This window comes from Alligator mississippiensis, chromosome 14 (assembly GCF_030867095.1).
Source record: "Alligator mississippiensis isolate rAllMis1 chromosome 14, rAllMis1, whole genome shotgun sequence".
Classification (NCBI taxonomy): domain Eukaryota; kingdom Metazoa; phylum Chordata; order Crocodylia; family Alligatoridae; genus Alligator; species Alligator mississippiensis.
This window is the reverse complement of record NC_081837.1, coordinates 33,360,130-33,375,073: the sequence shown is the minus strand read 5'-3', so window position 1 is coordinate 33,375,073 and position 14,944 is coordinate 33,360,130. Positions and strand designations below refer to the sequence as shown.

Sequence of the window (14,944 nt, the reverse complement as noted above, 5' to 3'; positions counted from 1 at the left end):
GCGTTGTTAAACTTGTGAACTTGGCATCATTGGCAGGCCAGAGAGGAAGACAAGAGCTTGAGGAAGGAAAGAGGGAATACGGGAGAGCCATATTCAGGCTCGTCCTTTTGGATACTCTGCACTGGCTTGTCAGTGTTGCAGACCACCACTTGTGTTCATTCATCCATAGATACGCACTTGAACCAGGTGCTCTCCAAAATGTTCACAGAAATGTGAAAGCCGCCAAGGAACCAAATAAATACAAGTATCACTGGTTTCCAAACCATTCTGATTTTCCAAGTCAGAGAGTCTTAAACAGCACTCCTTTGGGGAACCTACAGCCCTCGGGGCTGGTTCAATTCCCTTGCTCTGCTCGTTGCCAATCTCCAGGCCAGTCTGGTGAAATGGCCAAGTAAAAGGGGCATTTTCTTCCCCCTTCACTTGGGGGTCAACTGATGTGCTCGCAGGACCGTGGGCCACCGGGGAGCGTGCAGCGTGGGCGAAGTAGGAAATGGGCGTGGACCTGGGGGCGGGGGAGCCTGGGGGGAGGGGGAGGGGCCTGGCGGAACTCATCCCCGGGCGTTGCCACGGCAGCGTTCGTATCATCGCGCCGGCGCCGGGGAACGGCAGTCAGTTGCAGTCGGCGGCCGGAGCGGTGCTGACGGCTGTTCTCCATCTGGAGAGGAGCGGGTAAGTGAGGGATGGGGAAAGCTGCCCCCTCTTCTGCCACGACATGAGGTGAGCAAGGCTTGCAGACAGGACTCACCAGCCCCTTCCTCAGGCAGCATCAGCCCTGTTCAGACCATCCCATACACACCATTAGCCGAGCCCTGTACCAGCCTGCTCTCAACCCTGCCACAACACACACCTAACACCCGAACCTTGACAGAGGTGAAAGAGGGGAAGCACGGCAGTCAGTGTCCTGCCTCTACAAAATGTTGTCAATGTGCGCTCAAGAGGTCTGACGTAGAGGGCCATGCCCCCCCTGGTTAAATAGGGCAGCCAAACATGAGCGCCACGTTAGGATCACACCTCAGATTACCAGGTTGCGGCTCCAAAGGATGCAGTTTCGTCTAGGAAATGTTTGTATTCCTTCCTCCTTCTGCCTGTCACATCCTCAAACTCACCCATGAAACTATTAGCTAACAGCGTAGACAGCTCCTAACATTGCAACCCACAGAGGTGTCGCTCAATCACAACACCTCTTCACTGATCGCATTGAAAGATGCACTTCCTTCCTAGCCCCACAGTCAACAGATGCAACTATTTCAGACAAATCCATGAGAATGAAAGACACCTTTTGTTGTTGTTAGTGATTTTCTTGGTGACCGTCGCCGAGTCCCAGGAGAGCCTGTTCCAGACGAGGATTTCTTTCCTGTCACCTTTCCCCTGCACAAGCAGCTGAGGATCAGGTAATGAGACAATGCGCCCTGAGGCGCAGGTGGTTGTGAAGGTGGCAGGGAAGCAATGGTCTTTTCTGATGTCAGGTTGGGGATTACTAATGTTTTCTTCCAAGCGCGTGAGCCGTGCAGAGGAGCCCAAGTCACTCTGGAGGCCAAGCCCTGAATAGCACCTGATAGGAATTGCTTGTGCTAATTTAACCTTGTCTGTGTATTTTATTTTTGATTCAGACCATCTCTGCCTGCCCTGGTGACTCCAGGTTGCCAAATCCTTCCTGCTCCAGGTCCCCCTATCCAGCCAGGACGGATGGCATCTGGCACCCCACCAGTGTAGAGGCAACAACCGTTGTTGGTTAAGGAGATACCGTGTTAGATATACTTAGGGTGCAAAACATGGGTACAGGCCTTGTCTGGAAAAAAGGAACTGGGTAAGAAAAGGTTGAGGGAGCACGCCTTCTGAGAAGAGAGGCCAAGAGCAGCCATGAGGGGCAATGCGCCTGTACAAGTTTATCCAGTTTTGCCACCGAGGGCTGTAAGGGGAAATCAGGGAGGGGCAGTTATGGCTGGGAGACAGGAAGGGAAGGGGGAAGGAGGAGGGATGCAGGAGAAAGGGAAGTGCTTTAATGTGTTTGTAGGGGAAGGGGCAGTGCACGACGGTGTATTCCAACAAGTCTCCTAATACATGGCAGAGTCCCCTTCCAGGTACAGGAGAGATCCACCTAGCTACATCAACTGAGACACCCAGCAGCTGCAGAGACTCCTGGGAGGCAGGACCCGTTGAGGCCAAGGACCACAGAAGAAGGCGAGGAACCCAGCCAGAGGGACTGCGAGACTCTACCTAGCAGTCCGCCAGCCCTCCAGGGCAAGTGAGTGGTCCGCAGCCTGTCCCAGCCGCCTTCCCATTTCTGGCCAGGGAGGAGCAGCTGTGGGCGGGAAACCATAACCCCAGAAGTGGTGACATCTCCTCTGGGGCTCTCCAGCACCATCATCAGTGTGTTTGCAAACATCCCCAAGGAGTGGAGGTCCCAACACCTCCCTTGCCAGGGGCTATTCCCCCGGCCACGTGTCCCGGGGGGCCCAAATCTGTGGAGCCTCTAACAGCTCACAGCTCCCAGAAAAGGTGCCCTACTTCCCAGGATGTATCCTGAGTCCCAACGTTCAGTCCCCCTGACTTGAATGAGGAGAGCAGGCAAGGGCAGGAGGAGGGAGTTGTTAGTTTAAACTAACTGAAGGTCTCTGGTCCTGAGCCAACAGCTTGGAAACCTCTGACAGCCAATAGCTGGCACCCAAGATTGAGGGGAAAGCATGGGATGTGGGGGAGTCACCCAGCTCGGGGAAGGGGCAGACAGACAAGTAGGGAGAGACAGCTTTGAACCCACACTCCTGACTGTTTCTGTGTCAGGATGGAGAGGCTGAGGTGGATCCTCAGAAAGAGGACGGCAAGAATGGCCCCAGGACAGGAGAAGGACAGGAAGAAACCTGAGGAGGAGGAGCAGGTCGGCCACCACCAGGCAGAGGCTGCATCAAGGAAGGGCAGGTGGTGGCACTGTCTCGTGGGCTGGACAAGAAGGGCACCTCCAGCAGCCACAGAAAAGCAGGGAGAGGAGCCAGTCAGGCCCCGATGGAGGTGGCCCAGGATACAGCTGGGCAGGCAGGGCCCAGCACCAACAGAGACCCCGGCACAGCCCCCGCGCAGCTCCAGCCCCAAACTCAGCAGCCAGGACCCCAGCGCTGAAGCCCAGCCGAAGGCCACTCCACGTGTGGCCTGGGAGGAGAAGCCAGGCTCCCCAGGGCAGGAGCTGCACAGGCCCTGCTTCAAGCTGGGCTCCAGCTCCTCCAGGGAGGACAGCGACAGCCCCCAGGAGGCTGTGGGCCTCCAGCAACATGCTGCCACCGCCAGAGGTGAGGTGACACCCAGACGTCCTGTGCAAACAGGGCAGTGACCCCTGAGTGCAGTGAGTCGCTCTGTGATGGGGCCGGGGGATCCCAGGGAGAGCAACAGCCTGAGTGACAGGAGGCCTCGCACCCCCAGTGTGGGCCACAGACATGGTCCTGGGTGGGGAGCGGGAAGAGGGAGCCTTGTACGTGAGGGTCCCCAAATCTCCCAGAGGGGCAGGCACCTCCCTGGGGTGCTGGGACAGGCGGGGCCTGAGGCAGTGCATGGAGGGGGGCCATACAGCACTTGGGCAGCCACGGGGCCATTTCCTGGGCTGCAGGAACGTGGACACACCTCTCCTCTGCATTGCCCCTCTGTTTCCCCTCAGCAGCAGCAGGCATCACAGTCTCTCCCTCTCCCTGCTGATACAGTCCTGCCCTTCTACAAGGCAGAGGAAGAGCAGAGGGAGGACTTCACCTACCTGGAGGAAGCCGCCCTCTCAGTCATCCTACGGCACCTCCAGAGCACGGACCAGGTAGGAACATCCCAGAGCTGGACCAGCACCAGCACCAGCCCGTCCACTCTCCCACCATGTGGCCCTCTGGGGAGGAGGAACCGAGTGAGCCACAGCCTTTGATGGGCACGTGCAGCCCACGTGGGCTGGGACCCTCGTCGGGGGTGCTTTTGTCCCAAACAACCTGGGGACCCCTCCCCACAGAGACCCCACCCCTGTGCCAGACCCCATTTGCCCAGGAGGAGATGTGGATTGAGAACGGGGGATACCACCAGATCTGAGCCCCATGCTCCCCTTGGGAGGGCAGGCAGGTCGCTGGCTATGAGCCGGCCTTTTCCCATTGTAACTTATGGTGTATGCAGACTGTGAATGAGGGGCTCACTTTCCTCCGTGCCATCCCCACGCTGTGCCTGGCTACCATGGAGAGGGGCGAGGACAGCCTGGAGCCGCCCTGCTGCAAAGCGGCACTTGTGGAGAGGATTGTGGTGAGTTCAAAAGAGCACTGGCTGCTTTGGGTCAGAAGTTAAGCAGCCAGGAGAGGATGTGTGAATGGGGGCTGGAGTGAAGAGGAGAGGGCAGGTGTTGCTAGGTGTGTGGATAGGGGGTAGAGAAGCGGGACATTGTGGGGTGAATGGGTACAGGGTGGTAGGGGAATGAGAGGGCTGGAGGACAGGTGTGGGAGCGGGTGGGGAAACCGGGTGACCAACAGGGTGTTCATGAGCATGTGGGTGGGCGGAGGAGAGCCGTGTTCAGTGAGGGCAGAGGAGAGAACTAGTAGGGGGGGCCCAGGTTGGCGGTGGCATCCAGGTGCCCCAGGAGCACTGTGAGGTCTCCTTCTCACGCTCCCCCATGTGTGTCTCAGGTGCTGATTGACAAGCTGTCCCACTGTGAAGAAGAGCCCAGCACCATCCTTCCTTACAGCATGGCTGTTGTTTGCATCCTCAGGTACTTGGTCATTTGTCTAACTTCACTAACTGCAGCACTGCTCAGTATCCTCCTTGGCCCAACCCCACCTAAACTAGTTCCTCTGCTTTGCTGATGGGGTGGGAATGTGTCCTTTCCCCAGGCTGGGTACTGAGTTTCCCTGTAGCGATGACACAAGGGCCTTCAGCAAAGGGGCGGCCGTGCGGATGCTGTAGGAGGGTCAAGGATCGGTGGGAAGGGCAAAAGAGGGGTCAGTGGGCCAAGCCTGGGTAAATGGTGGCACACTTCAGCCTTCCTTGAGGTTTCAATTCATAGTATCGCCTCTGGGTGCCTATTTCCCTGTCGAGACCTGCCCACATCAGAGCCACTCCCAAGCCTACAGAGCTCCATCCAGACAGGCTCCTCTTTCCTGACAGCAAACTGAAGCCAGCCCTGGAGCCAGCCCTGGAATCGCGCCTCCTCTACACCGCCCTCCACAAGACCTTCCTGATGGCCACAGGGCACAACAGCCAGCACATCCAGGTACCTCTTTCTCTCACCGCACAGTCCCACCAGCCATCCCCTGGCAGACATGGCACAGGGCTTTCCAGCACTGACCCTCTTGGCTCTCTGTCCTCTTCCAGGGCATGCAGCGGATCAGCGTGGAGTACCTGGAGGCCACGCTGAGGTGTCTGCTGGCAACTGCCCCCAGCCTGGCCAGGCTGCAGTTCATCGGAGAGGTGAGCACCATGGGGAGAGGCTGGGTTTTGGGCGGGGGCAGCTTCAATGACCTGTGCACTGCAGGAGCTGGTCCTCAGAGAAGAATCCCTGGCTCCTTCCTTGGGATAGCAGTCTGGTGCAAGTTCAGCATGCCTATCCCTCAGGCATTATCCAGCGAGTGGTAGATGCCACTTTAGATATTGGGTTTGAAACTTGGCAGGTATACAGGATTTTGTCTCCTTCCTGTCATGCTGTCTATGTTCAGGGAGGAGAGGAGCAGCCCTGAGACAGAATCTGGTCCCAGCTTTAAGAGACAAGAACCAGCCCTGAGATGCAGAGGGAGGGGTCGGGGCTGGGAAAGGGGGTTTGGGGGCAGGGCCGTGCTGGGTGCAACAATCCCTTCTTACAGAGTTTGGCCCCCTGAGGCTGATGTTTTACCCTGGGCTTAAAGGGGCAGCACTCAGGAGCGGGCAGGGGTGAGGATCATTGGTACAACAGGAGCACGTGTCCGCTGCCATGAACTTCTTCCACCCACAGCACTTGACCATGTGGCTCCAGCTGGAAGATGAGAGGGACAGAGCCACGGCCATGAAGATCACCACCAGCCTGCTCTGCTTTGCAGTCTCCCTCCTCCCACAGTTTGAGGTAAACGAGCCTTGTGTCAGGTCCTGACTTTAGGCAGAGGCAGGGCTGGTGAAAAAGCCTGTGGGATAGCAGTGGCAGTGGTAAGTGCGGGATAGGAGAGAGGATCCCTGCATGGCAGAGTGAGGGCTGGGAAGTGGCTGTGTTTGATTCAAGGGCTTGTGCTCCTGGCTAAGAGCCCCTGTCTCAGGAGAGGACAGCAGCTGCCATAGAGTGCTCCAGGCAGATTCATGCCTGTCTCAGGAGTCGTGCTGCTCCTCCTGGAGCAACAAATGCAGGGAGTCCTCAGGGGGGCCCGCTCCTAGACCCTTGGCTCCCTGCTGGGTGAGAGGCAGAGAGATTTATTTCTCAGGCTTCAGGAGATGCACACGGCCCAGAGAGCCTGAGGTGATTGCTGGTCAGACATAGATGGACTCCCCTGTCCTCTGCCTTTCCTTAGGACTCGCCCAAGGTGCCCCTGGTGGGTGACCTGGTGGCCCTGCTGGGTCTGTGCATCAGCGACCCAGTGGAGGAGATCAGCCGCCAGGCCAAGGAGGGCCTCTCCCACCTCTACAAGATCTTGATGCATCAGAAGGGTATGGAAACCTTGAGTCCAGCTGTGGGAATCACCTAAGAAAATCAGCCTGTCCAGGGTCTGCAAGCTGCAAAGTTGACATAGGGGGAGAGTTCAAGGAGACATGAGGGCAAAGTGGCCTCAGGGAGGGCAGGAGCAGCAGCTTTGAACTCAGGGGAGGGACTGTAGGGTGTTACATAACCCTTGGGCTACAGCCTGGCTTCAGTGAGATCAGGAGGTTCCCCTCTTAGACATCATCTGTACCATGGCACCAATCCCAGGGTCTGCAGTTCAGAGCGCTCACATGTTTTCAGTTCTGAAGCCAGAACAGCAGCTCTGACCAGCCTCTCTCTATCCTAGGGCAAGACATCCAAGAGGCACAGGAGCTGTGGCCCATCAGCCAGCACCAGCACCACCTACACCGAATCCTCCTCTACATCGATCTGGCCACAACGGGAGAGGTAAGGATGCTCTGCCCATTCTGTACACCAGCTCAGGGGATGGGGCTGTGTTTCCCTGGAATACCTGCCTCCTGCCTTCAGGAGGAAGGCTCTACCTTCAGCCCACAGCACCCTCCATCAGGCTTAGAACGAGGAGCAAGGGTGCATGGTTGTATGTCCGAGTCCTAGTCGCGTCCACGGTTTGTATGTCTTGCGTGGTGTCACGCTGACGTGGCCCAAGGACAATCCCCTGGGAGGGAAGTTACTGCAGGACCCCACTGTCCCTCCCTGACTGACACTGGAGGTCCTGAGCTGGGCAGCTCTGACCTGGGGCTGGCAAGCAGCCAGCACACACCCACCATTGCTCCAACAGATCCTTGCAGGAAGTCCCATTCTGTGCAGAAGCGCAGACATGCTGTGCTCTTCTCTCCACAGTTAAAAAGCAGAACCACCCTCCCCTTGGGTTTCAGTAGGCAGCACTGTGAGCTTCCATCCCAGGCTACTTGACAGCCCTGTGTGAAAGGCAGGGAGAAGGCCAGGGCAGGAGAGGGGAACAAGACCTGAGTCCTCCTCTCCTTATCTGGACTTTGCATCCGCTGAGAGATTTGAAAGGCTGTCGAGCAGAGTGACCTGCCATGGCTCCAGCCAGGCTCTCATCCTCCCCACAGCCCATCAAAAGGGCAACGCATTCCGGTTCCTTGACAGGGAACCTGGCTCTGGGATGCAACAATGCCTTGTGTCCTGTGGGTTTCAGGCCTTCAGGAAGATCCTCTCCGAAGACCAGAGGAGAGCGTTTGCACAGAGGGCACTGCTGGGGATCCACCACATCACACTGCACGTGAGCCAGGCCGGGGTGGTTCTGCTCTACGCCATCCTGGGACAAGCTGGCCACCTGACGGGGGCAGAGGTGAGCAGCATGGTTGGATTCAGGAAATGAGTGGTAGGACACACTCTCTCACTTCTAGCCAAGGAGAGGGTGATTTCTCGGTAGGGAAGCAAAAGACGGTGTGTGTTTGGTGGGGGACAACGCGTCTGGTAGACATGGCTTTGGGCTGGTTTGGGATTGTGCTGGCTCCAATGTCATTACCTGACTGTCCCTGGTGGCCCTGGAGTCCCTGACTGGTTTGTGTACCCTTGCAGGAGAAGGAAATTCCCGTCAGGGTACTGAGGAAGCTCCTGATCCTGAAATGCTTCCATCAGCTGCCCAAAGAGCTGCAGAGGCACAGTCATCTGGAGAGTGCCTCAAGGATCCCCTCCTCTCCGCAGCAGCCCCATCCATCCTGATGCAAGCGAAGGCTGGGTGTGAGGCCACGGATGCCAACTGCGAGGCATGGGACACGGTGTAGGGGAGGTCGGAGCCGTGTATATAAGCCCTAGGTATCAGCGTGTGGCAGGGCACTGCTAGTGCCTGCCACTTTAAGGGCTGGACCAGGCATCCAGCAAGTGCCTGATGGCAGCAGTCATTTTGACAACTTTGTATATAAAGGCTGCAGTCTGCTGCTGCCAGCCGAGGCAGAAACATCGCCTCGCTGAGCTGCAGCAGGAACAACCAGGCGGTAAGGGAAAGAGCTTATGGGGATGGCTAGGAGGCTCTTGGTCCTGGGCACGACCGAAAACTGCACCCTGCCGGGAATGGGTGGCCTGGTGGGGCTCCTAGTGGCGTGGGAGCCCCCAGGAAATGCCAGGCCAGTTACCACCCCGGTGAAAGGCGGGTCGGGGCGCCTTAATAACCCCAGCTCCCACAACCAGGTGGGTAACCCCATAGTAGGCCTGAGCCGGCGGACCCCTGTGAGAGAGTGGACTAGATGCTCACAATCCTGACTTGAGGCACCCTCAACTGGTCAGTGCTGGGGCCAGGACCAGAAGGGTCAAAAGGGCCAGGGGCCCACTGTGAGGGACGCCCAGAGCCAAGGGGCTGGGGTTTCTGACTGGCCTTGGAGGGGAGGCCAGGGCCTGTGTGGCCGAAGGTCCCGGGGTGTGGGGCACACCTGAGAGGGGGAAGAGTGCAGGGAGGTAGACAGCCCAGAATGAGGGCGGAGTAGGCCGCCTGATTGGAAGGAGCCAGTTGGGGTCCAGACTGGAGGATTACGGGGCCCAGGATGGGGCCAAAGATGCTAAGAACTGGGATGCCAGCTGTGAGGCATGAGCTGCAGCATAGGGGAGGATTTGGAGCTGCAGATAACATCCTCTGGCATCGGGGCCGGAAATGGACAGCCTCCCGCTTAATTAAGACCATCCTTTTGTATTGCCACGGTGTGGCAGGAAAGAGAGGTGGGCGCTTAGCCCAGAAATAGGTGGGCAGGAAGGGCCTCCTGTTACACAGTGCAAGTAAGTGGGCAGCTTCCTGCCATGTTCTCATCTTTCACCTGTATCATCAAGGTTGTGGCAGGTGAGGGAGGCGGGCGGTTAGCCCTGAGACAAGTGGGTAGGTCACCGATTTGACCGGCCCCAGGATGCCCACATGTTATAAGTGGATAGGAGGATTATGGTTCAATCAGACTGGCCAGCAGCACTGGTCTTGCTCAAGGCCTCTTGGTTGGGACACCCCTCTGAATTTGGTTGGTGTTTGCGAGAGACGCACTGAAATTAGATTAAGGGTTCAAAAACATAAAAGGGATTGCTTTAGGACTAAGAGGAACATGAGAATAAAGAGTATAAAGGGTGATAATGACAAGGCAGGTAAACAATGGGAAGCACACACAATAATACCGATGCAGTACTTTACTAAATATCACAATCAGCTGGAAGGCCCAGTTGAAACAACAGGAAAATGGCAAATGGGATCAAGGAAACAGACAGTTAAGAATGGGGCAGAAATTTATGGCAATCCAGAGGATGAAACCAGGTCGTCAATCCAAGGAGGTTCAAATAGGTTGGAAGGCAGGAAGGTCACCTGGCACTGGGTTGTTCAGCCTTATTGCCTCTCACTGTCCATGGGGAGCACAGAAAATTATACTTGCCAGTCTCACAGAATCAGAGGCAGCCAGGCACAGCTCTCCCGCAAACGCACCCTCTCACCATACAGAAACTGTGCATACACACCAACACTTGACCCGCACTCTCACGTTCATCCTTCCTTTGAATGCTACGAGTGCCCAAACAGTGAGTCTTTATTAACTCCAATCATAGTACTTTTGCCAATCAAGCCAAGGTAAAAGCTGTCAATCACTTTCAATCACACTTTCCTGCCAGACACTCTGACCCATCTGCGCATACCCAGGCTTTCCTTTTGGAATGATAAGATGACTTTCCCTGTTGTAACAATGAAATGAAACCAAAAAAACCTCCGAGATAATATCAACTAATAAATAAAGTACAATAAGAAAGCCATATGAAAGCAAGACAAAAATAGATAATGAAGCGTACAGGCTATAAATTTAGTAGAGACTTGAGGAAGGGGAGAGCTTCACATTATATACAACTAACAGACATACATCTAGCTTTTCAGGGATACCAAACCACAAAAGAAATCAACTGAAAAACTTAAGAGAAGATTCATATTGCACCCTATTTCTTCATGCTGAGCCCAGTTATGTCTATTTGCATATGTCATCTTTTCCATTTACGCAACATGCAGAAGTTCTTTAACCCTTCCGAGAATGCAGGTACACTGGGAGTTTACCTTTTGCTTGAAACAATCCTTTTTCTGCAAACAAACAATCCTTTCCACAAATATCTTATGAGATGTAAACAGAAGATCATCCCCTTGTTTTAACTCATGGCATTTTCCAGGAAGTGCCGTGAGTTACAACAATCTCCTAGACCCAGCAGAAGTCCCGAGGTTGGAGAAGCCAGCTGTTGTTTAGGCTGGTTGCAAGCATTCATCCGCTCTTCCGTCACAAGGCGACTCCCCCATTTCCAGACCTGGCATGGTTTTCTTAATGGGAGTGGGGAAAGGGAGCAGAAGATCATTCGGGGGTTTCCCAGCCAGTGCTGGAGGCTGGGGGGTTGGAATGGAGCCCCCACACCTCAGGGGGGCTCCGACCCACCTGGCCCATCCTCTAGCATCGCCTGAAAACCCCCCATACCAAACTCCCTCTGTTCCATTTCCCCCTCCCCTTCTGAAAACAGCAGCAGGGCTGGGAGGCAGCGCAGACAAAAGTTACGGAGGGCGCTCCGTTTTGGAGTGTCTCCATCTGAACTCTTATACAATGAAGGTTCTGATTTTCACGGGATCAGGCCCTTTGAAAGCGCTCTGCAGCTGTGCGCTTGTGCTTGGTTATGGCTGTAGAGCACTTCCAGGGGCCCAATTCAGGCAAGAATTGTCACTTCTGTCTGTGCCTTAAGGCAATGAATTAAACGTTTTACAAAGGGGTTTCCAGATACTATCCCAGGCTGTGGACAGAGGTTGCTTTTTTTGCCATTTAAAGTCCTTTATTGCTGTCATTTAACAGAAGCGCGTGACTTTACCGCACTTTAAAAATAGCTACTGAATTTGGAACCCTGTATTATACGGTAGTTTAACAAGCTACCGCACTTTAAATAACTTTTGTACGCTGATGTCAAATATTTGACCAGTAGAAAAGCTCCAGGAGGGTGCGGAGCACCCCCTACCCGCAAATCTGGAAAGTGTAGAGAGGATCAGACGATCCCCGCAGCAAACACTGCCCGTCTGTCATGTTTAAGAGTGCTGTAACTCTAGAGTGCTATAAAAATGCTCGAAATTACAGTGTTGTAAAATGTGCACAGACCACTTTTGTACGCACCCTCATTTCTCAATTGCTAACAGTATCTCTCAATCCTGCCTCCATTTACCTTTAATGATAACATTTGCTGGATATTATACTATGTTAAACTTGATTATTATTGTATGCATTACCAACAAAGTGAGAACTATCCTTAGAAGATAACACACACACAATTGGAAAGGGATGAGACAAACAGGGATCCTGGTTTTCCCTGAAAAGAAACATTCAAATTCCCTGATAAATACGCCCCTGCTCCCACCTCCCACAGCATGATTAAAATGTAAGGCCCTGCCACAACTTTCCCTCCCCCCAGTCCTGCTGGTGTCCCTCACCCCCATCCAAAGCCCCTGACTCCCAGCCCTAATGGAGGGGCCACCAGCTGCCAGAGGTCCTGCGCAAGGGACCTCGGTTCCTAGCCCCCTGCCCCAACAGAAGGCAGTGGCTGCTGCAGTAGAGCAGAGCCCAGCTCCCCCCCCCCGTGCTGCCTGCCTACTGCAGGCTCAGGCAGGCGGGTGGGCAGATCCCCACCACTGTGTGCACTCCTGGGTGGATGCGGTATGCCAGTAAAGAGGGAAATCCGCTTTATACTCTGTTTTCGCATGGGAAATGGAAAACTCAGATCCCTTGTGATAAATTACTCCATATATTCCTACATGTCTTATTCACCTGAGCACATAGTTTTTGTAGACTCTCTCCTCTTCGTTATGTACCTGAAACATATCACACATAGAAGCATAAGATGCAAGGCTACCATCCTTAATGATAGATTTTATTGTATCTATATCCCTTTTTTTCCAGTTATCTGAGGCCATTTGTAGACTGCTCAGCATATATGCTTAAAGACACAGGATGCCTATACATGTGCTTGGCGGCGGGCAGTCAGGGGGCATTTTAATTAGAGCGGTTCCTGGAGAGCCGCTATATTAAAACACTTTGCAGTCATGTGCACTGAGGCTCTGCGGGTTTAGAAACGGCCACAGGATGCTTTATCCAAATCTCATTCAATGAGGGGCCTCATTTTTAAATCTGTGCAGGCTGATACAGGTGATGGTGAGGCCACACTGGAGCATTCTCATTACAATGCAAACCAGCACATTTATAGGCACCAAACTGACTCGAAGAGAGCTGAGAGGTGAGATAATTAATTTCCTAGATTTTTCAAAACAACTAGGATATCATCTGCATGTAAAAGCATTTGATCCCCTCAATGCAAGTTGATTGCCTAATAGCTGCTGCCAGAGGCTCCAATGCTAAACTGAGTAAGAGTGGAGAAATAGGCCATCCCTGACGCATCCCTTCTTCCAAGCAGAGGGAAGGTGATATCACACCATTCGGGGATCCTGCCGGGAGGGAGCTCTGGCTAAAATTGATATCCAGTTTATGGATTTCTCACCAAAACCAAATTTTTGTAAATTTAAGAGCAGACATTTGCAATCAATCTTGTCAAATGCTTTTTCAGCGTGTAGTGAGAGAACAGCTGCTGGTGAGTCAGGCAGCTGCATAAACTATCCAAGGCCAAAGTACCCTTTATAAAACCTACCTGAACAGCATGTACCAAGAATGGAATCACCTTACTACGTCTTGGAGCTCATCATTTTGTGAGAAACTGGTTATCAACATTCAGTAATGAGATTGGGCGGTAGGCTCCACATGTTAAGTCTTCCTTTCACTTCTTGAGTAGAAAAATAGATGAAGCTGTTCTTGCTTCTCTAGACAGAATTCCATTTTCAACTATTTTCAACTATTTTCTTGTACACAGCATTGTACACAGCTTATAATAAATGTTGCCAGACTGTACAGGAAAGTTTTCTAAAAGTCAGATGAAAACTGTCAGGCCCCAGAGTTTTCCCGCACTTTAAGGAATGCATCTCCTCCATAACTTCCTGCAGTTTATATACCTTCTAATCTAATAGCGTCTTATCATTGGAGGTATTTCTTGCTGAGATCTGCCTATTTGATGCCTCTTCCTAAAGTCTTCTAGTCAATACCTTACCTGCCTTGTCACGCCACTTATAATCATATTTAGTCTCTTGAGCTGAAATGCAATCTCATGTTAAAGATGTTCATGTATAATCATAAGAGGCTTATTTTGTCTGTCTCGAGCACTCTGATTGGTTGTCTCAGCAGCCAATCAGAATGCTGCAACTGAAACAACCAAAAGTGCTCTGGACACATAGAATAAGACCATTTGTGAGGTGCCAGTGGGCCCTAAGCTGCTGGGGGCCCCTGGTGCTTCCCTGCATGGTGGTGGTGCCCCCCCAGCACTGCCCAGGCGGGGTGCCAGCGGGTGGGTGCTGCCCGGGGGGTGCCACCGCCACAGAGAGAAGCACTGGAGGCCCGTGCAGCTCAGGGGCTGCATGAACCACTGGCAGCTCACTCCCCAGCCTTGGGCTTGGTGGGCTTCCAGCACCCCATGCACCGTCCCTGCTGCCCTCCTGCCACCCGGGACCACCCGGAAATGGGCTGGCTGCCCTGGGAAGGTGACAGGATGGCAGCTGGGTGTGATGGCAGCCGGAGAAGGTGTCAGGGATGGGCCACGGGGCACTGGATACCCACCAAGCCCGAGCTTCCTCCAGCACACCCAGGCTGCCAGCACCCCATGTACCATCCCCATCGCCTCCTCCAGATAGGGCCCTTGTACATGTGAGGAATAGCGCTGTAATATGTTATGAAGAAAACTAATACACGTGGGATGTGTTTTACTTTGCTATGTAAAAACTCATTTAAATCTTAACATGCTACCCAACCTGTACATTATTACACATTTAAATGGTTAAAAATGGGCAACGAAGCCACTTAAATGGGCTATTTCCTCACATATACGAGAGCTGTTAGTCACGTGTACAAGGGCCCTCTTACTCTATGACTATGACCAAGTCACAAGGTCAGACAAAATATGTGTTTGTATTCCTAAGCCTGTGTTTACACATGGACAGCTTTATGTAGCCGTTTGAAGGGTGAGAAGTTTTGATTCTGTTAAAGCATTTGGTCAGTGAATACCCTAAAATCCTGTGTTTAAAGTAGTAATTTTGCAATAAAAATTTAATCGCAAAAGTTTTGTTGGTTTCATCTAGTTCTGAATTATTATTATTTTAATTTACACCCTTGGGGATCTTACTGCAATATTTAAACAGAAGTAAAACTCTAGATTCCTTTCATGTCATCACAGAAATACACCAAAGAAACCACACCAAAGCAAGTAACACATGCGCTGCGGGGGCCCAGGTGC

General features: G+C 53.3%; 1 protein-coding gene and 1 long non-coding RNA gene across 2 annotated transcripts; both read left to right on the top strand.

Annotated features, from left to right (window-relative positions):
• The first annotated feature begins 553 nt into the window (after window positions 1–553).
• LOC132244835 (uncharacterized) lies at window positions 554–3,289 on the top strand. The gene is made up of 3 exons (XR_009456681.1): window positions 554–669; window positions 1,293–2,245; window positions 2,782–3,289. It is a non-coding gene; the product is annotated as an uncharacterized LOC132244835 (long non-coding RNA).
• A 136-nt stretch (window positions 3,290–3,425) lies between these two features.
• Window positions 3,426–14,740, top strand: LOC132244887 (maestro heat-like repeat family member 5). The gene is made up of 11 exons (XM_059717563.1): window positions 3,426–3,464; window positions 3,644–3,790; window positions 4,132–4,254; window positions 4,632–4,714; window positions 5,110–5,215; window positions 5,317–5,412; window positions 5,930–6,037; window positions 6,474–6,609; window positions 6,948–7,048; window positions 7,782–7,934; window positions 8,168–14,740. Exons 1-11 carry the CDS (start codon window positions 3,426–3,428, stop codon window positions 8,309–8,311), a joined length of 1,236 nt encoding a protein of 411 aa, XP_059573546.1. The 3' UTR covers window positions 8,312–14,740.
• The last annotated feature ends 204 nt before the right edge of the window (window positions 14,741–14,944 follow it).

What these genes read in the sequence shown, in the direction of transcription:
- LOC132244887 (XM_059717563.1), top strand. Translation starts at nt 3,426, where the DNA reads ATGGTCCTGGGTGGGGAGCGGGAAGAGGGAGCCTTGTAC. An exon ending in GGGAAGAGGGAGCCTTGTAC is followed by an intron (nt 3,465 to 3,643) that starts GTGAGGGTCCCC and finishes GTTTCCCCTCAG; the next exon opens with CAGCAGCAGGCATCACAGTC. An exon ending in GCTGTTGTTTGCATCCTCAG is followed by an intron (nt 4,715 to 5,109) that starts GTACTTGGTCAT and finishes CTTTCCTGACAG; the next exon opens with CAAACTGAAGCCAGCCCTGG.